At 32.1% G+C, this 23,099-nt stretch overlaps 2 protein-coding genes across 2 annotated transcripts in view; one reads left to right on the forward strand and one right to left on the reverse strand.

Annotated features, from left to right (window-relative positions):
• Nucleotides 1–8,929: 8,929 nt before the first annotated feature.
• SNRPG (small nuclear ribonucleoprotein G) lies at nucleotides 8,930–10,320 on the reverse strand. Its single transcript, XM_068768692.1, has 3 exons — nucleotides 10,184–10,320; nucleotides 9,870–10,017; nucleotides 8,930–9,035 (listed from the first exon to the last, which is right to left on the reverse strand). The coding sequence occupies exons 1-3, from the start codon at nucleotides 10,213–10,215 to the stop codon at nucleotides 8,985–8,987; spliced, it is 231 nt and encodes a 76-aa protein (XP_068624793.1). The 5' UTR covers nucleotides 10,216–10,320; the 3' UTR covers nucleotides 8,930–8,984.
• A 573-nt stretch (nucleotides 10,321–10,893) lies between these two features.
• The window catches only part of Mitf (transcription factor Mitf), a 184,265-nt gene continuing 172,059 nt past the window's right edge, over nucleotides 10,894–23,099 (forward strand). Inside the window, exon 1 of the mRNA XM_068768556.1 lies at nucleotides 10,894–11,193. Within this exon, the coding sequence (XP_068624657.1) occupies nucleotides 11,039–11,193 (155 nt within the window). The 5' untranslated portion in view covers nucleotides 10,894–11,038. The remainder of the gene's footprint in view (nucleotides 11,194–23,099) is intronic.

Consider the following 23,099-nt stretch of genomic DNA (forward strand, 5'->3'; position numbering starts at 1 on the left):
ACGCCGGGCAGTCCGCGTGCGTGTGCGAGGCGGAACCCTGGGCGGCCTAGCCAGAATTAAACTAATCTTACGAGATACTCGTGTAATTAAATATATATTCAATACAAAATCTAAAAAACTTGTATGAGATAAGTGGTTAAACAAAAGTTCGTCGAACGTATAAGAAACACTGTAATATTGCTAGTCAATTTGGTACTCGATATTTTTCTGGCTTGTTGGCAATCCTATATAATTGATGCACAGGGCGAATTTTATAAGATTGTATCCCGGAATCGAACTCGCTACCTACGATCGCAAGTCTCAGTTCTCTACGAATAATATAAAAAATATATAAATAATGCTAGAGGTGAGGTAGTTGCTCCACTGGTGGACCGACGACATAGATATAGTCGTGGGATGTCGCTGGGTGCGGGGAGCACAAGACCGGTCATTGCAACGATCTTTGGTAGGACGCCCTGCAGTGGGCATCTATAGGCTGACATGAGGATGACGTATTTAATCGAATCAGGTGTTACCTTGCGGAAGCCCATCCTAAGTAAGAAAAGGACCAATGTTTAGCCACTTCCGCACATGCAGTAGTAGTCGTGCAACAAAGTGCACCGCCCGCCAGCCCGCTGATAAATGATTATGCGACAAACAATGCGAATTACACAACTGCCACCGTTAAATCACTCAACACGTGTTTCAGCCCTCCACGGGGCATCTTCAGGAGCTATGTTACACCGATTAGTGCCAAACACAGAGTCACAGAAGTGTGTCACACAGTGGCTAAATATTGATCCTTTTCTTACACGAGGATAATGATTACACAGTTGGCAAAATAGTTAATATGTTTATGAAGTCTATAGAAAGGTATACCAAGCTCATCAAACCTTGTATACACCTTTATTCTTCATAGTTATTATTATTCTAATATCTAGGTCAAGATTTTCATACATTGACTTTATAAAATAATAAAACTGAAACAAATATTCAAATAATACCATGAATATTACAGAAACATGTACATGTACCGGAAAATAATGATTAATTCCATTTGATAAGTTTACAACAAAACGTACTGCAATATAGGCAAAAACATATGTATGTACATATGTAATAACATATGTTTATTATACGAATTAAATCCACATGGATGAATGAATAATACATTGATAAGACCATTATCAGGCGTGTCAATGAGTTTATTTTCCAGTTGATCTCAATTTAGTTATGTTAACTGTATAAATAAGGAAACACCAGCTGTTAAATCAAAATTTTATATACATTAAATAATAAATTAAAATGAAAATTTTGACAAAACTAAAGCAAAGTTTCAAGCAAATACAATACCCGGCGATAAATATTGCACATCGACCTTTGGAAAGAGACAATTGGCTTATTTCGGCTTCGTATAGCGCTATCTCTGTCGCACGACTAAAAAAACGTTACATAGGTAGTGTTTTTTTTAAACTTACATAGGTAGTGTGGTGAGGTGTACTATACCAAAATGTACTTAAAAAAACAATTGTAAAAAAATTGAAATTTTTTTATCACAATAGTGATTACCAAAATATGCCCACACTTCTACTTTATGTAAATATGAATCTAAATATCAAATGATGATAATACAAAAAGTTTTTTGTGTAGGGCGTGCCTGGAAAAGGACAAGACTGCTGCCCATGTACAAATACAGTGAATGGAGGAAGCACTCTATTCTACCTGGCTGCCCAAACGAGGTTTTCTATTGCAGAGCAATTAATTTTGAAGGTCTATTATCACTGTAAAAATCTTGTACGATTTTTTCAATTTTTATTTAAATAATTTTACAAATTTAATTTACGGTAACTCAGAGACATTACATAAATATATTAATACCTTACACATACCACAAAAGAATTGTTAACTTTAAGTCGCCTATAAAATGATATAACATACTTATTTTTATTATTAACACCTTATGCATATGACTATTTTTCTTATGTTCATTAATATTGTTTTACATATATACCAAACCATATATATAGACCAGATTATCATATATCATAAATAACTATGTAACATCATAATATTTTCTTCACAAAACTTTTATTTAAGCTTCTATTAGTGAGACTGGAAAGTAATGTTTTTTCTCTCAACAAATTTCTCAGAAAAACCGATAAATTTTTACCGCTCCGGCATTCATTTTGTATACAAGATGGCAAAAGCTTGTTGATAACGGAGGTGAATATATTGTTGATGAGAAATAAAAACATGTGTAAAAATGTAGTCTTGTGAATTTAACTTAAGAAAGCAACATTACTTTCCGGTCCCCCTAATACTATTCATTTTATACATTGCAGAAACAGCTCTGTTTTGTAGCAAGATCATATAATACATTCTATATTGTTTCGTAATCTTTTACCACTGATGAAATTACAATATGTTTAATAAAAGTAAAGTAAAATGATATAGACATACTATAAATTACAAAGAATAATACCATTAATTAATAAGACTTTAAAAGCCCACAAAGATTCAAAATACATATATCATACATATAATATTATAAATACTTAAACTTACGTTGAAATATATCACCCATACCAACTGCTTTGTATTACCACCTCAATGTTACTGACAGGCAAACACTTACGTAATTACAATAAATTACCTTCATTTAAGTTTTTTATTCGTAGAAGCTCTGACTTGTGCATAAATCATATACAACAGTGGAGGTCAAATATATATATTCATTACCTTATATTTATTAAGTCTCAAGAGCAAGGATTCCTAAACTTATTTGGAAAAGTAACCACTTTTCCAAAAATTAATAAATTTAAATTACTTTAAATATCTCATACTCACTACTTTAATAGCTTTCATTATATTCACCCTACACGGGTTATTTACATACTAAATTAAAGCTGTTTTTTCCTGCATCCATGCATTTAATTTCTGTTTATTTATTATGGAAATTATCTAAGTTATTATTGAAAATAGATTTTACTGGAGTTAAATTTAAACCTTTTTGAGAGATGTTATTTGACAGAAATTTTATTTCGACCGTCATTAGCAAGGTTGCAACATGATATTATTCATGTGTACATTACTGCCAACTCTTTCACTACAATACTTTTTACTGTTATTTTTGAGTCACATTGGCTTAGTTTGTGATTGACTCTTTAAAATAGATTGTGGTAATAAGACATTACTGTAAAAATATTCAGAAAAAAGTACAAAAGTATATATATATATATATATATATATATATATATATAAATTTGTATAAATTATATAGTAATAGTAGTTTACCGTTTATTTTATATTTAAAATATTCCCAAAAAAATCCCATGCAGTAATACTACTTGTAGATGCCGAATTTGATAATACGGGTTTATTCGGAGGGGCGACGATTAGTTCATTGTCTATATAACATTTAATTAATCTTAAGGATCTAGAATATTTGTCAAAATAAACACTTTTTTGTTTCAGAAAAGAAAATTATATCCACATAGTTTTTTTAACATTTGGTCTTACATATAAGTTATAGTAATTCATTGAAACGTCTAATAACACAAAAATTTTAAAAAAATGTCATACTTTTTATATTAGAAAAAATCACATGGTGTATGCTACCTGTAGATGCCAAATTTGATAGGAAAAGAATAAGCGCCCAATAGCATTATACGGGTCTATTCGGTGGAAGTGACTATATCATCATCATCATTTGAACCATAGGATGTCTACTGCGCGACATTGGTGTTGTTCATAGATTCCCAATAAGACCTGCTGGAAGCGCCCCACTTCCTACATCCTTTGACAACCTTATATATCCGGCCAACTTTCGGCTGGACATCCTGCTCTACAATTGGTAGTCTATCATCTTCAATACAGAATGTTAAGACTCTAAAATATTTGTCAAAATAAAAACTTTTTTGTTTCAAAAATAAAATAATTATACCCACACTTCATTTATTATTAAGTCGTACATATAAGTTATAGTAATTCTTTGAAACACATAATTAGTCCAAAACCGAGAAAATCTCATTGAAATTTTTGTTTATACTAAGAACAGCAAATAAAATTGTAAAGAATCCATGTATCATCCTGTAAACTATTGCATCTCTTTTGATATATAAAAATGTTTTAAGCATGGCAAAACCAAATTATTTATACAAAATCTGTGGTTAAATAGTTAGTCAAGTATCATTAACCTGTGACTTCTTTATTAAAAAGGGTATACAACAATATATATCTTATTCTATTGTTTAACTTATCATAGAGTTGATTTGAGGATTCTGTGAGTCTAAGCTAGTATTCTGGTGAGCAGCAATTCCCCCAGAGCCTAACCCAGAACTGATGCTGTTACCATCTGTTGTCAATGTGTTTCTTGGAAAGGACATCTGATGTTTACAGTTTTGTAAACAGTTTATTTGTCAAAGAGATATAATTTGTTGCAGTATTCTGCGATAAACTGTTGGCCAATTTTATAACTAGATTAGTATAGTTGATATAATTTTCTGTCAAAAATTTTGCAAAATTAATTGACTAAATTTCAATAAATTATAATAGAAATCATATTTTTTGAAATTACCCATTGGTGCTACAAATAATAAACTATACATAGTCCATTATTATATAATTTCACTGATACAAAAAATTATAATTAAAACTACATTCCAATTTCTTTTAAGCCTTTAATTTTTATGTATATTTTATCATAATGGTACTAAAACTTAAATTATTTTGATATTTTTCTAAGATAGTGTGGAAACTTAAAGAGAACCAAGTAAGTAATTGCTTGACATCATTGTGATCACAAGCATAACACATCCACAAAGCAAGTTAAGAACTTATCACCATCAAAATTCTGTAATGTCATTGAAGTATATATCTAAGTGGAAGCTTTCAGAATTCACTTGAATTTAAAATATTAAAGAGGTTTAGGTTAGCACCATACCATTTAATATTTTATGAAATTGAATGCTAGTAAAGCATACATTATTATCACTGGAAAATTAAAACAAATCTTCATGTTTGTGCTATAAAAAAGAGTTAACATTGTAATTTTATTAGTGAATTAGCAAACATTTTGTTGTCTTGCCTGTCATACTATAGTATTTAAAGAAAAATAGTCATAAGTAACATTTAATATGAACTATATCCTCTACTGATAAAGCATTTGGGATACCTCCAACAGGTTTTGATATTTTATAATGATTTTATTACTTTGCATTGGTTTTATTTCTACTCTTCTATCATTATTTATATGAGCTATCTTTTCTTTTCTTTCATATTCTACTATTTTCTATTATACAGCGTCTTAAGAATGACATACATACTACCGTAATCTTCACTATAAGCGTATGATATGCATAGATATTATTACATGTTATAATGGAGCTCAATTTAAAATGCTGCTTTACTGTGTTATTTCACTGTGCTGAACTTAAACATAGCAATGGATAAATAAACAATAGATTGGAACTCTGCAAATACTATAATGTAAATCCATAAACATAATCAGTATTCATGCCACAAACTTAACTTCAACCCACAATAACATGCAAACTAATGCTTCATTGTGACCTCTGGTTACACTGTCAACTTGACTGATTCATGGAATTCATTGTTTATTCCTAGTGGTCGCCTTGTTTCAGATATTTTGTTAGCTGTCATAATACATTCAGAAATATTTTCTTTTAAATATATAAAGGCTATCCTTTTGAAGTCTGATGTCTCAAGGCAAGTCAGTCAGACCAAGATGATCAAAGTTAGGCAATGAATCAATAATAGAGAATCAATTCAAGTTGCATCTTTATTAGTTGTAGCACCATTAAGTTAATCTTAATTAAGTTAGCTTAAGTGAGACTTTGCCTTAACTATAAGCAGTACAAGAAGACTGCTTAAGTATGAGAATGTCAGCCCAATGTTATTATAGAAAACACTTTTGTATAAAAAACATCTTTTTAAAATAACTGTCTTTGTAAGTAAGAGAACTACACCTGCTTGTTCACAGGTGTAGACACTAAAAATAATTCCTCCTAGTTATTTATATAATTAATTTACAAAGATTGTTCATGTCTTGTTTTATTATTCAGGGTCCTTTAATATTCTTTTTCTGTTTTATAAATTAACATAAGCAAGCATAGTTAATGCTGTGTATGGATGCAATAGGCAAACTTATTTAAATTTGTTTAATGTTATGGGATACTTTGCCAATACATATTATATCTCGCTGTTAGTAGACACACAGACAAAGAGCCACATTTTTATCTAACAAATAAGTTGAGATAAATATGTCATAAGATATCTGATCACAGTGTATAAAATATAGAAGATAAGATGCCTGTAAATTAATTTTTTGAACTAAAACTAGTAATATTCTTGTAACTTTGCGATTTAGTTCTATTTGTTATTAGAATCTGTTTTATCACAATACATATTAACCAGGTCAATAGGTATGTGTGTTATATTACATTATTCAGATGGTGCTGACTCAGAATTCAAGCCACTAGTTAGGCGAATTTAGTACTTACCGCAAAGTGTTACAAACTGTAATCGTCTAACAATTAGAGCAGATCGGACATAAAGTGCTACAAATATATTAGAATTTTCAAAAGACTTACATATAACGTTAAATACATTATTTATTCTCTAATTTCTAATCAAAATCAATATTAATAATAAGCTGTGACGCCCTTCATTTTCAACGTCGGTCAAAATAAACAAAGAATGCTACATCGACACCACATCATATTTCTAAGAATTCTTTGAACAGCTCAATCTTAGGATAAGTAATTGAAGTATTAAACCATACCTTAAAGTCGAAACTCAAAATTTTTACTGCACCACTATTAAGCACAACATTAATTTTTATTCACAGCACATCTCGCATTGTTTTTGTGAGCACAAACTTTTGAAAACAATCCGAATGTATGTCAAGGAAGTAAAGGAAATGACAAATTGACAAAAACCGTTCGTTTGACAGTGACAGTTAGGTAACATCAAATGAAAAATAAGTACAGTTTTGTGTTGCTATTTGTAATCGATTGAGTAAAATATTGGCAAATAAAAAGTTAACTTTGTAAAATATATTTTTTATTCTGATAATGGTCCGATTGATTGATCCGTGATCCAGTCACGATCTATCGCGCATTATAAGATTGTTCAAATCGAGGTTCTCTTTTAAGCGACTTGCGCCTCCGTGCCACAGACCGTACGACGAAGTGATTTCAAACAGAGGCCTCCTGACCCAATTCATTGTAAAACAAATTGTTAAGGAAAAGCATCTAAGGTAAACTAAGAAAAAAAGAACTAAGATGACGACCGCGAAAAAAGAGATATTTTATTTAATTGAATCAGGCGTTACCTCGCGGAAGTCCATCCTAAGTAAGAAAAGGACCAATATTTAGCCACTTCCGCACATGCAGTTGTAGTCGTGCAGTTAGTGCCAAACACTGTGTTTGGCACTAATCGGTGTAACATAACTCCTGAAGATGCCCCGTGAAGGGGTGAAACACGTGTTGAGTAATTTGGTGGTGGCGGTTGTGTGATTCGCATTGTTTGCCGCATACACATTTATCAGCGGGCTGGCGGGCGGTACATTTCATTGCACGACTACCACTGCATGTTAGGAAGTGGCTAAATATTGGTCCTTTTCTTACTAAGAGATATTTTGTTATTATTTCGTAATTATAGAATGATGGATTTATTAACACTACAAAATTCGTAAATACAAAGCGGTGTAATTATTGAAATAAATGGTATATATTTTTAAATATATATATATATGATAAATTTGCTTTTTTAACACAAGTTTCTCCTTCAGAGAAAGTGTACTATTCGAAATGAGATACATGTGAACTTAGGTTTTTTATCATGAACAACTGGTTTTCTACTATTTTGTATGATTTAAAATGTTGGTCCACAGTTCGCATAAAAGTTTAATAATAGTAACTGTACTAAAATATTCTCTTATTATTAATTACTTTTTTAAGCTGACAATATTTAAGCACTAGTACAAATAATAAATTTACAGGTAACATCCTATTTTAACTTTTTTTAAAAAGAAATCTCGTTACCTGTCATAAAAATATTAACTAAATAGGTTCATTGATAAAGTTGTATATACAAGAGTAAAGAATCAGTACGTATTTACAATTCGTTGACTGTATGTTGCTTTTAGAAGGTTTTTTCCAGATATGTACTGCCACGGTATCATTTATATCAGCAAGCAATAATAACAATATTCAATTTTGTAGACCAAAATCTTCACTGTCTGGCTCACAAAAGTTTTCACATACACATATAGATTTTAATAGTGCTTACAACCAGTTTTTTGTGTCCCACAGCATGGGTTATTTTTTGCTAAGTATTTATCTCGATAAATGTGTTATCACTCTTAAAGTTACTAATATGTTTTGAATATGACATACCCACCAGTGTAACAATTTTGTTACACCTTCATAATGACCAGCCTTTGATTCCATTGATTTGTGACATTTTGACAATTTCAATAAAAAGTTCTAATTCACTATTTATATTCATTTGGTGTTTTTGTCTTTCACATATTTTCTTAATAATTTTTTCGTTTGCTTGTGTTCAAATAATTAGCACAAACATCCGCAACAATTTTTTTTGCTGCATCACTATTTTATTATTGAATGTCAAATGGAACCTTTATTGCCTGTTTTAAATTTGGTGTGACTGAACAAATTTATATTTTTTCAAAAATTTATATTTACATATCATGCTGGACTCCCACAATCAGCAAAAGACCAATGTTGCTGGAATACAAGACTGCAGCAGCTTAGTATGGACTTATAAAGGGATGAACATCATCTTGGTACACTGATGCGGCACAAAATAAGGCCAAATCTTCTTCATCAAATATATAAAACTAGATAGTTATTGAAACATAATATTAAGACAGTTATAAAATTACATTCCAAAAAACAACTGGTAATTTATCAAATTTTTATTGCCTTATATAAACTTATTTTAGGGGAATTACATTAATGCTATATTCTATCTAATGATTCTAACATAATGATGCTGTTTCCTCTAATAACCTGAAACAAATAAATAATTATCAACAAAAAGATAAATAATCAATGAAGAAAATTTATATTGTACAATACAATGGCAAATTTTTTTAATTTTCATTCTTTTTTTTGATAAATCATATGTGATTTTACAATAACGCAGTTGGAATTTATAAATAATACAAGAAAGACATGATAACTGAGGTTAAAAAGTATTAAAACCTATTCTTAAAAATGAGTAGAAACATTTTAAATGCTACTCTATTTGTCAACCACAATAATCATACCAGGCTTTTCTGCCTACAATGCGAAAGGACTTATTATATAAAATCCTAGAAAGTTATCTCTTTTCAATAAAAAAAAAAAATATGGGATAGGCGTTAATACCTGATAGATAAGTTAACACAAATAATTACTTTTAGTGTCTACCAGCATTGAAGCTGCTATAGTTCGTTCTCTTACTGTACTAAGTTAAAACTAAGTTAATGGATAAACTCAAGATCTTATACTTCAAAGTAAATATTATAATTACTATAAAATGTCCTTAGCAGTCATACTAATAATTTAAGAATTAAATACAGGTTGCTTATCACAGACAAAAACTACTTTAGTACAAATTAGCTATTCTATGTTTATAGCACTGAAATCCTTATATAATTCAAGCAGACATTTTGCCAATTAATATATAACTATAATGACGCTGGCAATAAAACTTAAATTAAAACTTTTCATAAAATTTTATTATTTTCTGTTCCCTCAAAAGCTTATAAAATTTATAATCATACAATTAAAGAAACAAAAGTTATGTTGTATGTATATGACTTTGTTGTAAATGTTTCAGTAACAATTTTTAATACTTACAACCATCCCGATATTGTTCCTTTGTCCGTCTTTACACTCCTCGACAGATTCGTCCAGAACGAGGTTCATGAATGGGTCGAAACCGCGTAGTACGCCAGTTACTGCACGTCCAGCATTAAGTTTAATAGACAGTTTTTTGTCCATGAACCTGTTTAAAACAAATAAACAAAGAAATAATAAGTAAATTACAATTAATAATTACAAGTATTGTTGTTTAAAGATGGGTCGAAATCAATGAGAGGTTATATTATGTGTAATATTTTAGTTTTAATACAATTATTATCCTACGTAATAATAATTAAAAAAGAACTTACTTTTTCAATTCTGGTGGATGTGCTTTCGACATTTTTGACAATTAAATAATTAGAGCGTAATTAACAAATAAGCAATTGATTGTATAGAAAAACACTTGATTAGTAACGACGCCGATATTATGTCGGTTTCGTATATAACTAGAACCATAGACAATACGGAGATTTAAAATCGTTCAGTATCAAATTTTAAACATTATTTTTATTACTTGGTTTTGCTTAAAATAAATTTATTTCTATAGTTACAATTTTTGAAATATTTTACTTTGATAAAATGCGCATTTAGAAATAAATAATTTACAAAATGAATTAAATGTGAAATGGCAAAGGTATAAAAACTCGTCCGAAACAGGTTTTGGAACGTATGTTTTTTCAGGTGCTTTATGTGTTGCTATTAAAAACACAATTGGCAATGACCTTGCTTGTTAACATGAAAATAAATTAAAATTGAAATTTTACTACAGGTGTTTTAGTTAATTCTCAATGTTAATATTTACATGTATTAGGAGGAAAAGTTTATTTATTGAAAGATTTAAAATGACACATACTAGAAAAAATTACCATTGCAAAAATAATTGAATGTAAATAATGCGACAATGTATGAATGGTTACCGTTGTCAAATGTTATTTGGGCGGTAGGTTTGCATGTAATTTAGCAGCGTATTTTCCTCTAGTATCAGATACGTATATCTATCAGTCAACAAAAGCAACAAGTAGACAGCTGTGAGGATGGATGCTGTTGAGATACGCATCCAATTCTCATATAAACAGCCACGTTTTGTTTTCTAAATATGGATCTTTAATATTTTTATGTAATACGATAACAGTGGAAAAGTTTGTGCTTGTGTATTTGTAAAAATGGATGAATCCGGTATCGATATGGGATTCGATCTTGCCTCCTTCTTGACGAACGATTACCATGTGGACCACATCTTGGATGAGATGACGGCGGCCCAGCATCAGGACTTCATGTACTACGAGCTCAAATCGAAAGCGGTGCCAGTAACAGAAAGGTGAGTGGCGCCTTCCTAGGCACGTGATATCGTAATCGTTTTTATATGATTTATTGCGAATATTTTTAGCACATATATACGTACGAGGAACAATTTCACCAAAACTAAAGACGTCCGCGACCCTGAGAACTTGACTTGGCAAGGCACCCAGTTTCGCTATGTTTACGTCCGTTCTCCAAAAGAAATATTTTGCGAGCATTCCTATGCGTCTGCTTTTTTACTAGCCCGTATCCACTTTCTCATTTTGTAAGTTATTATTACAGCAAATATTTATTATGTTTTTCAGCCTTGCATATTGCATTTTAATAATTAAATTTCCATGTCCTTGTCAAATAAAAAAAAAACTTGGAAATTTTCCCGCCTAAATTTTTATTGCCTGAAAATTAGTAAATACTGATTTTAATAAACATATTTAACTGCATCATTTTAAAATTAGTGAAGATTTGTTGATATTGTGGACTAAAGCGGCTACTTTCAAAATTGACCCCGTTATGTTATTTGAAAGTGTCAGTGGTTATTCTGTGTAAAGGTTCACAAGGAATTCAATCGTAGAATTTTATTTGCATTAACAGTGATAAAGCTTATACATAATTGTAAAACAATATAAATGTTTTTATCGGTCATTATTACGTTCACGTATTGGGAATTTTGATTAACTCAAACCGGATATCAGCTGTCGTTGCGTTGTCAAATCAATGTCGTATATTATGCGAAAAATAGAGATATCTCTATCGTCTTCTTGTATTTTTTTCAGTTGTTTCATAGTGCTTACAGTTATAACAATATTTTTACAAAAAATTAACGTGTAAGACGCTAATTTAGACTTAACAGGATCCATGTTTGTGGGGTTTTTCGGGAGCCCAGGCTTGGGGATGTTACGTCACATATCGGATTGAGTAGGTAACTGACGCTATTAAAATAATTATGTTAGTGATTTCAATGGAGTGTCACGGTCTTTAATATTGAGGGACGGAACACAGGGAGGTGATAGATTAGCTTTTATGTAGGCATAGTCATGGGGTTCTTCACTTATTAACTGGAGTAATTTTGTGAATTAATCGGAATCAAGTGTTTACAATATTGTCGTCGGCGCTTATTAGTCCTTCAGTTCTGTCGGATCATTTTTTCTCCTATAAAGGCGTTTCTATAGACATGCATCTTGCAAAAGTTAATTTAAAATGCATAGTCGTTCATCCAGTGGCGTAGCTATGGTATTTGGGGCCTGGGGCAGATTGGGGCTTCGTGCCCCCCCCCCCCCAAAGAGTAAATAATTTCAAAATTCAGGACGGAATGTTGTTAATATATATTTTTTTTTGGTTCAAAATAATAATAAATGTATATAAAATAACATTAGATCTTAAAAAAATTTATTGGGAAAATTTAAAAACGAACACTCCTCGCTTTTTGGCCTGCAAAGTCATTTATCACATTTTCAAAATCAATAGTGTCGACTAGTTTGAAACACAGATGTGTTTTTGTGATTTAGGGCCCTTTTAAAAAACACTATGTGTTTTACGAATGAAAGGCTTAAACACTGTATATATTATAATTTGTAACGTTTACTTTTTTTTAATTATCATGTTATTTAACAACTTTTTTAGCAAAAAAATAGTAAAATTCGATATTCTTTTTATGTTATTTACTTTAAATTATGGTTTTCATTTTTCTTTCAACATTTCATTGTTCATCAGTAAAAAAAAACAATTCAAAAAAATTATTTTCAACTTTGGTGCCCCCCCTGCTTGTGGTGCCTGGTGCGGTCGCCCCGCTCGCCAGCCCCTAGCTACGCCACTGCGTTCATCCTTTCTCTTACGCCCCTGTTTACTTCATCTACCATACGAGTCTTGGGATCATTTTCAAGATGGCGTAATCTAGATGTGAAAAAAAATCCAAATATATAATGTTGACGAGCGTGTGGACTGTATAAACGGATTAAATAAATTCAAACGATGGTGGTAATTTCATTATAATTTTACAAAACTAGGCTACAGACTAATTCGTAACAATATACTGACAGATACACAGATGCAAAACTGAAAAGCGTCACAAACTGTCAAAATAAAAAGTAAAAATAAAACAAATAAAAATAAAAAGAGGTTGTAAATGACCCACAGTCGTATATATTACCTTATTATTTTTTATAATACCACAACAGGTATTATCTGAATGTAAAGATAAAAGGTAGACAAAGACGGCATAGTTAAATTCGCCGGCAGACGCTTTGGACTTGCAATGGACGTCTATCGCAACGAAGTAGGCTAAAATATATCAAATAACCTTAAAAATACAGTTTAAAATCGCTTGCATTGGATTATACTACAGATTACTGAACCATAGACAATAATATTTTATTCATCCTTAAAAAAAACTTTCGTTCAAGACACTGACAGGCGCCATGTTGAACCATTGCCGGTGAACGAAAGTTTGAGCGAAGTACCGTAATTTAGACAAAGTACCTCACAAGTACAATAAAAAATATTGTATGCTGTTATAAGTGTAAATAAACAATAAAAAGAAAGTGTGAGCGAAAAGAAACCACACAGCACATAATTGAGCCATTAATACGTTTCGTGTCACGGCAATTTTTGAAGATTATTCTTTCAGGCTGTGTGGGGCGTATACGATCCACACTTTAAAAATTAAAAAAAGCCGTTTATGACGTATGCTTTAAACTTTCAATACCCCAAAGCTATAATTAACGGGAAAAAGTTCGCGCATGCGTGATGTGAAGTTATCTATATTCGACCCTACATGCAACATGCAACATTCGAGCAACATACGGCTCGCTAAACATTTTATTGCGACCTAACAAGCATTTTCGAAATTTCGACCTTTCCATCAATATATTGCTATAAAATTAATAAGTTCCCGAAGACTGAATAAAAAGTGACCGACATCATATGATATTAAAAAAAAATTTCTATCTTTGAAATTAAATAACTTTGTATTTAAAAAAATTGCCAAATTTTGTTTGAAAATTTCAAGTAAATTCGTTTTTTTGTTCTTACCTTGATTTTTTTTATTCTGCCTTAAAGATAAATCCAAAAATATATAATTATCATAAAAATTTATCCTGCCGTCCTTGAGTTTTAAACTGTGTAACTAACATGCTGTATTTCATATATAATATGTAAATATTTACTTTTTTTTTGAAGTTTTGTAAATTATTAATAAAATTAACTTATGTCGACCCGCTAATAAAATTTAAAAATTGATTTGGCACCTTTAATAAAAAGGTTGCTAACCATTGCTTTATGCAATGACTGGCAGAACAAAATCTGCAACGGCAGATAACAAACAATAATTGATTATAAGTAATCCAAATTATAAAAACGTCATTTCATTGTAAATTATCATTACTTTATTATAAACACTAATTGACGACAAATGGACGAAACATTCCAAAGCTTCTTATAACCTATCAATCAAATAAAATCAAACCTTGCATTAGTCAAAAAAACTAGTTTGAACTGAAAGAATGCATATAAGTAGAGGTACGGAATTTTCGCAAAAAAAAATCACCAATTTCGTATTTAAATTTTTCAAACATTGCAAATTTCGCATTAATTTCGCATTTATACTTTAAAACTTATTAAATTTGGGGTAATAGGCATTTTTCGACAAAAAATTTTAAAAATTAAAGGTGCATGCCTTAACATTTGACAAGTTTAGTTAATTAAAAAATCATAAAAAAATTAATATTCGCAACCTTAAGCGTTCTTTTTTAGTTTGTTACGACGACATTGTATATTTTAAAGATGAGTTAAGCGTCCACTATGTAAAGTTGGATGTCAAATACTCTGTATTAGATTCTGCTCCATCAAAGGACGAAAAGTTGCATTTGACGGCCAACAAATTGTCATGCATATTATGATTTATATTTTTATTATTGAGTTCATGGATTAGCCCATTGATGGCAGAGTTCGAAAAAAAGATAAGGCGTTTTTCTAAAAATTAGGGATTTTCAACTGACCAGAGGTCTTTTACACAAAACAAAGAGCTTCTTAACTGATAAGTAAGCCAAGAAATATATCCCGTAGGCCTTAGGGGTCTATGATACGGGGTTGACATCACTGAATTTACCTATGAAAGTGTGTATATTCATCAATTAACTCATTTAAAAATGATCTTGAAAAACAGAAAAATTGCATACATTTCGCATTTATTCGCATTTATAAGAAATTTTCGCATTTATTTGCATCTATTTCGTAAATACGAAATTTCCGTACCCCCACATACAAGATATATTAATAAATAAAAATAACGTCGCGATGATACAGACTGCCATTAATTACCGTTTAAACTGATAAAGCGACCATTAACGCTCAGATATAACAGACTTATCGACTCGACAACGATTCATTGATTAAAAAACCGTTCATCTTGTAGATGTAGTGAATGGCTTATTTAAAGAAATACAAGGCTTATTTAAAACAACAAACATTTTTGTCAAACTATTATCGAAATTTGACTTTTTAATTTAAATTCTGATAAAACAATTCACTAAGATTGTTTCACCGACATAAGGTATATCTGGTGCACTAGCACTCTAGAACCTTTTTTTTACGAGATGGCCCCCGTTTTTTGAGACCTTTCGTTCTACCCCTATTTATGTGGGAACACGGATTTTATTTTCTATAATAAATTTTTCACTTTCTTTTATTATTTTTATTCTCTTCTTCCATTCCTCATAATGTCTATCTTTCAGTCTCTTTCATTCCATTTTTCTCTTCCGATCTTTAAACTTTTTATCCATCCTCAATTATTGCTGTTAGGTCTTATTACTATTTATAATATCATAGATTTTATTTTTATTTTCCTCTTATACATATATCACAGTTCTTTTTATTTATCACGGCTACAGTATTGTTATTTCTTTCATTTTTACTTTTACTAATATAATAAATTCCAGTTCACATTTTTTTTGCCTGTTTTACTTATTCATTTATCAAAATTTTTGCCACGAACCTGCAGAACTTGAGAAAGGATTCTGTTCTTCAATCAAGACGGAGACGATGGTTGTCTCCTCAATCTTTTTCCCACAACCGGCACTTGGTGTCGATTCGGAACTCTAGAACCTTGCAACTGCGAGTCTAGGGACCTTACCGTAACGAAAGTAACCGACAAAGCCCAGCGTATTGACAGGTTGGAGTGGTAGTAGGCAGATCACATAGCAGAACAGATAACCGCTGAAGCCTTGACGTTATGTATGAGTCAGCATATTTTGCGACGCGTGTACAGCGGGTGGATCGTGTCGCCAGCCGTTCGATTGGATAACATTAAATTTCACAGACCATATTTTGACAACGTTTTATCATCACAGATTAAAAATAATTAATTTAAATAATCATCAAACGTATTTGTTTTTACGACTATGTAAACAAATCAAATGTAATGACTATTATCTTTTATTATTTTTGATACTCCGGTAAACACACTTCATCATCATATCAACTGATGAACGCCCAATGTAAGAAAATCTGCACCCAAAGATTGATGACGGTATTACAATAAATTAATAAACATGGCGGCGAATTATATGCAGTGTTCTTTTGACAGCGGTAGCTACAACACGCGTTATGATGAACGTTGCAAAATTAATATTTAAAATGTTAAAACTAAGTAGCTGTGATTTGTATTAAGGTGTAGAGATTATACGTGCAACAATTATCGTAAGTTTAATTACAATGAGGCTAATTGGCATCCAGAGAGAAATGGAGAGGGTTTCCCGTAGTTTCGCTGCGAGATCGAATCGGAAAGAGAAGTAGAAGAACCACTCGTGTGAAATGGCAGTTGCTCATTCGGCATTCGGTAGACGCTTTCATAATAGATTTACAATAGACCTGATTGGACGCAGCCTGCATCCAGTGTCTTCCGAAGACTCTAAAGTCGATTGTCCACCATGTGTTTAGACGTGAATGGCTAGGTTCTACGAGATATATGACTTATTTACTTAATTACGATATATGCGGAAGTAACTTGTGCTTAATATTCGCAACTTTAATCCAATACTTATAACTATCATTCCTTAGATGTCCACTACAAGATATAGATTCTCCTCCAAAGATATTTATGGGGGGGATATACCATAATCGCACTTGGCAGGCGGGTGTGCGATTGTAGTTTGGCATTATTGTACGCAGAAACGCTTCTGTTCATACTACACTAAAACTTGTTTGTGAACAGTGGCAATTCTATACAATTAATCCATAGTGTGGATTATATAAGATTGCATCTGGAAATTGAACTCGTGTGCTACGATCGCAAGTATCATTCCTCTACCATTTATGTATGTGATATATGGTGTGAGATGTGTAATAAAACCTCTTTAAAACGGCGTTATATCTTAACGCCGTTTTAAAGAGGTTTTATTTCACTTTCGCAATGGACGATTTGAGAAAGAATTAATGACCTGAAAATTGGCAATCTATCGATGCTTTGTAAAACATGAATCTATACAAACGTATGCTTTCTCGGAACTACGGTCTATTTGCACCGTAAATGAATAAAGGGAAATTTATTTGGTCTACATCCAAGACATTATTATCCGCTTAAAGTGTAATCATTAGGTAGGTACTTGTAACCCTTTAAATGCCTTGACAGTAAATATCAAATAGAAACGTAAAATCTGATCACACACCAGCCATTTATAGATAAAAATTTCATCGTTGTTATTTATTTGTGATCTTATCACCTATTGATAGTATGCATATTTACCTAGTCATATTTTAATTAAGAAATTATTCGCAAAGTAAATGGAATAAAAAATGGAGAATTTAAAATTCCGGAAACAAGCATTGAAAATATCGGTTTATTGTAAACATTTGTACTGTTTATTTGTAAAATATCTACTGGAATTTCGCGTTCGAATAAATATACGATTCTTGTAACAAAAGAAACTATTCTCGGAGTACCCACGCAAGACATTTGGTTGTTTGTCGATACGAAGAAAAAAAGAATAAAAATGTTCGTTCTTTAGTTAGGGTATGACATGACTATCTATTATAAATATAGAATTAATTATTTCTAATCTTAAATCGTTTTTAACTTCAAAGTTAATTCATTCATTCAAAGTAAATCTTAGAAGATTAATTTCGTTCTCAATTTGATTTTAGGTTTTTATTTTATTTTTTTTTGGCTTTTATGACATTATATTGTTTTACCTACCTATATCATCATCTCTGCAACCCCTTTTTTGGCTTCGGGGAGGGAGGAGGTCTTATGAATGTTCATGATACCATGCCTATTGGTGCAGGTCAGGGGTATGTAGGTTTCCTTCCCACTAAAACCACCACCCTCACCCTCTGCGCTATGCGGGTGACCGCGGTATATCTCGGTCCGGGATCGCCACGCGGTCTTTCCTTTGTGTGCGTTGTGCTATTTTAGATAGCCCCGAAACCCTCGTAGTGCTATCACGATGGTTCAAGACTATAGATGTAAGGCCGGTTTAAAACGAATTAAACCAATTGGTTTAAAACGAAAAAAACCGTTTAAAACCGAAAAAACCCATTTTTTTCGATTTTAAACGTTTAATGTTGACGACTATGTTTTTCTTAAATATAAACACATTATCTATTCCAAGCGTAGACATTACCTAGCTAAGTTGAAAAACTATTACCTAGTTAACCATATTGTTTATTTTGAAAAGATTTATCAATCAGTTTCATTCGGTTTAAAACCAAACTCACACACTTGCACTTCTCACGCGGAGAGACGTCAAGATGCAACGTTGCCAGCTCGCCTACTCCACACCACACACACACATACATAGCGTGTTGCGTGCGGACATGTCAGTGTTGCCAGTATTGTAAAAAAAACGGACAAATTTGGATTCAATATAAAGGTACTCGTACCAAATATGCCGAACATTACTGAATAACTAAAATGTAATGAGCTGTTATAAAATTAGATTATTAGGTACTCGACTTTTTCTTGAAAGTAATAAAAAAAACTGGCTAATCTTACACAGTCCACTCGACAACATGATGATCATACAGTCAAGAAAGTCATGAAAATTTATGAGGCGCCACTATCTTTGTAAAACTGACTGACATTTCTGTCCTAAAATTAAATATGGCAACACTTTATTTCTTTTCATGACTTTCTTGACAGACTGTGTGTGTGCATAGCAGTCGGCGGTGACTTTAGGTACATATGTTAATCTATTGTATGTAATATTGTTTCTTTATAATTATAGTACTTTTTATACATAGATATATACATAGATATAAACATACATAGGTATAAACTGCATAGGTAACTAACACAAGACCAAGTATTGTCGATAATGATGTGTAAAAACACTGTTCTTATATTTTAGTAGGCGAGTTTTAAACCGTTTAAAAAGATTTATTTGGGGTTTTAAACCGCCACTTTTGGTTTTAAACGTTTTAAATCGGCTTTTTTACATCTATATTCAAGACCATATGGAATCAACCCCCTCAGTGAACCTTTCGTTAGCCGGGAAAGGTGCAAAATGGCGTCTGTCATTGTCGTGAACGAATTTTTTAAAATAATAAATGAACTGTTATTATTTATGGTTCTATGGTCTGTAGTATATTCAGAGCAAGCCATTATAAACTCTTTATTTACACCAATGTCATGCAATGTGGCCTACTTCATTTTGGAAAAATCTAACCCGTAAGCACTCCGGCGTTATGGGTAGACATGTTTATAGGCAGTTGACAGGTTAACTGGTAAAAAATGCCGTCGATATTAAGTTCGTCGTTGTACATAAATTTTATGAAATCAATTACAATTCTCTAAATCAAAAGACATAATTTATTGTCTCGCATTGCCTTCTCTTCTACGAGTTGTCTCTACATGTCACGGTCTCCTAGGCTTCTAGTATCGGAAGAAGTTTCAAGAACAGAACTTGGTCTGTCTGTCGCCTAGGCTAAATATTCTAGTAATCGATTCCTAGTACATTTTCCACGCATAACACGGTAGATTTTGCCATGACATTTTCAAAGTAACGTCAAATTTAAAAGTGACTTCTAGGATATCGAGACCATATGTATCTAGAGGTCTATAACAAAATTGTTAAGCAGAAGTATGGATTCAAAAGCCCAAAATATAAACGTATTTTTGTGTACAGAAATTTGAATTTAATTAAAATAAATCTAAAAAAATTGTAAGTTTACTGGATATCTGTCACGTAAGCAATTACATAAAACAAGATATCAGTTGACTTAATTTAAATATTGCCTATCATATCATTAAGTTATCTTCGCATTAAATCGTAAACATAAAATTCGCTCTATTTTACAGTACTCGGCCTTGAATATTACACATCGACCTTTGGAAAGAGACAATCGCCTATGTAGATAAAAAATAATATATAATTTCGGCTTCGTAGCTTCGCATTATCTATGTCGCACGAAGTACAACGACTGACAAAATCTCACATAGGTAGCGTGGGACAGAGATAGTGCTCTATGAAGCCGAATTAAGCGATTGTCTCTCTCTCTCTCTTTATATATATATATAAGGGGTCTTCGTTGATTCTTATTTTTGATTTGGACTACACTGCTGACTGCAGTTACCGCGGATTTGAAAAGGCAGACCGTGATTCTAGCTTAGCATAAACTTTTTTCATAAATACCGAAATATCCTGCGTACGCTGCTAGACCGACTAAAATAAATTTGAACGAAAGATGTTACACAATATTCAATATATTTTGAGTCATTTTATGTAATAAAAAAAGCAACTTAGAAACCTTCGAGGGCTCATACGCAATAACTTTGCTAAATATCATCACATGATCAAACGCATAGTCTACAATCCTATAAAGGACATGCAGACAAACATTAATTTTTATATAAAGATTCGGCGGTCGAGTATTTAAATCGTTCAGACTGATGCTCCATAGAGTGCTCCGTACAACGGGCCAGGGGGCAGACTTCCAACTGTCAGAAGATATTGGCCGGTAGCATTCCAATAGAAAAAATAAATTAAATTATTTCAGTATGATCATTTCATAGAGTTATAGGAAATACATATAAAAGCTTTGATGATTCTTTGACAAGTGATTTATACTTTCACCCTTTGTTCACAAATCAATCATCCTGTATGTTACTATTACTTGTAACATTTAAAAGAACAATTTAATAATGCCCAGTGACGTACCTGCGTATTACGTATTATATAAGTGTTACCAGCCCCCGAGATCAATTAACCGTCGGGTCCGGTTCCACCATTGGTTAACGTATCTGCAAATCGACGTCAAACTGCAGCCAATGCCACCGCGATTGATACCAATTTAATTCAACTGTTCGTTGTTGCAATGAAAACTCGTATAGATTTTTAAATACAAACAAATCAGTTGTTAAATGTGATACGGTAAACTTTGAATTCGAGAGTTGAAGTAACTGTCAAGGTCATGGTTGCACAGACTTATTAAGACTAGGGGCCACTCGGGCAAATCATGAACTGATGGCGGGCCGGCCGCCAGAAGTATTAGTGATTATTTTTTTTTGGTTTTATTCTGGAATAGAATACAATATTTTTCGAATGGACGAGAGTATTATTTTTGCTGTCGGCGGGCCACCAATATTCGACCAGCGGGACGCAAGTGGCCCGCGGGCCATGGTCTGTGCATCCATGGTCAAGATCGATGGCCACTGAAGTTCTAAGGTTTTGAAACGCAGCGAAGAACATCCAAACTTGAGCTGATCAAGTGCTGGACGCAAGCCGCTTCAAGCTTGTCATTTAGTAAATCATTTAGAGAGGCTAATGTCCAGCTGTAGATGTTCTGTAACTGAAATGACGATGATAATATTTACTCTAGTACAAGCCGCTTTGCGCATGCGCATGGTAGAGGATTTTTCATCACATCGATCGCTGTATGTATATATACTCACTGTCTCATGCCATCCGATTCCTTGAGGGTGGTCACATGTTCAATTTACGCAAAACTGGACAACCTCCAGACAAGTATCTATATAGTGTCGTCTTTCTTTAGCATTGTGGAAGAAAGTATTATAAACTTTTAGAGGTGACTTGCGGGAGAGTCGTTGCTTACCCTAAAATGAGACTATGGAATACAAAGTTTAAAAAGTGAGAGTGAGATGTGTTAAGAGAAGAATTATTATACAAAAATGTATATTATTGTTGTTTGTATATTTTGTAACCTTACTCTTACTTTTGAATTAAGAAAAATTAAAACGAAATGCCGCATTTTTAAACGGTTTTATTTAGTTCGACCCGTACGGAATTTATTTGGATCTAAATTAGAAATTGAAATTTAAGCATCTTCCCGTCGTCAGATTGATCTGAAATTTGGTACACACATTTAATTTAGATGACAATACAATATAATAAAATCAATAACATTATAAATCTAAGATGGCGGCCGATACAAAATGGCGGATTACGTATTTTTCCTTAACCCTCTCAATATGGGTATCAAATGAAAGGGCTACACTAGTAAAACACGATGATTATGTCAAAATTTAAAATTCAAGATGGACGCCGTTCCAATATGGCGGACTAGGTACATATTTTTCCACAACCACCACAATATGGGTATCTAAAAACCGTTTAACTTAAAAGTTTTTTAAATGTATTTATTTCAGTCAGACTGCACATGGTGACGTCAAAGATGCTTTAAGTATTGAAACTCTGACAGTCGGGCGTCTATGGGCCGAAACGCTGAGGACGAAATAAATAAATAGATTGTATGACGACCTCTGGATCTATAATCCAAAAATAAAACTATGTTTTTGTACACCGTCGTTACGAATACACTGATAAATTGTTTTAAAAATGAGAGCGAGATATGTTCTTACATGTGAATTAAAAAAAAATGAAATACGAGGTTCTTCCCGTGCAATTTGCAGTTTGTGACGTCAAAGACGCTTCAGTATTGAAACGTGTATGTAATATTAACATATTTGGTAATGAT

This window comes from Battus philenor, unplaced genomic scaffold, assembly GCF_028537555.1.
Source record: "Battus philenor isolate CCGP_79_NKW_IND1 unplaced genomic scaffold, ilBatPhil1.0.hap1 SCAF_26, whole genome shotgun sequence".
Lineage (NCBI taxonomy): Eukaryota > Metazoa > Arthropoda > Insecta > Lepidoptera > Papilionidae > Battus > Battus philenor.

Coding starts and splice junctions, on each gene's coding strand:
- SNRPG (XM_068768692.1), bottom strand. CDS start 10,215: ATGTCGAAAGCACATCCACCAGAATTGAAAAA. Junction 10,018..10,183: donor CATCCACCAGAATTGAAAAA/GTAAGTTCTTTT, acceptor TGTTTTAAACAG/GTTCATGGACAAAAAACTGT. Junction 9,036..9,869: donor GGAACAATATCGGGATGGTT/GTAAGTATTAAA, acceptor TATTTGTTTCAG/GTTATTAGAGGAAACAGCAT.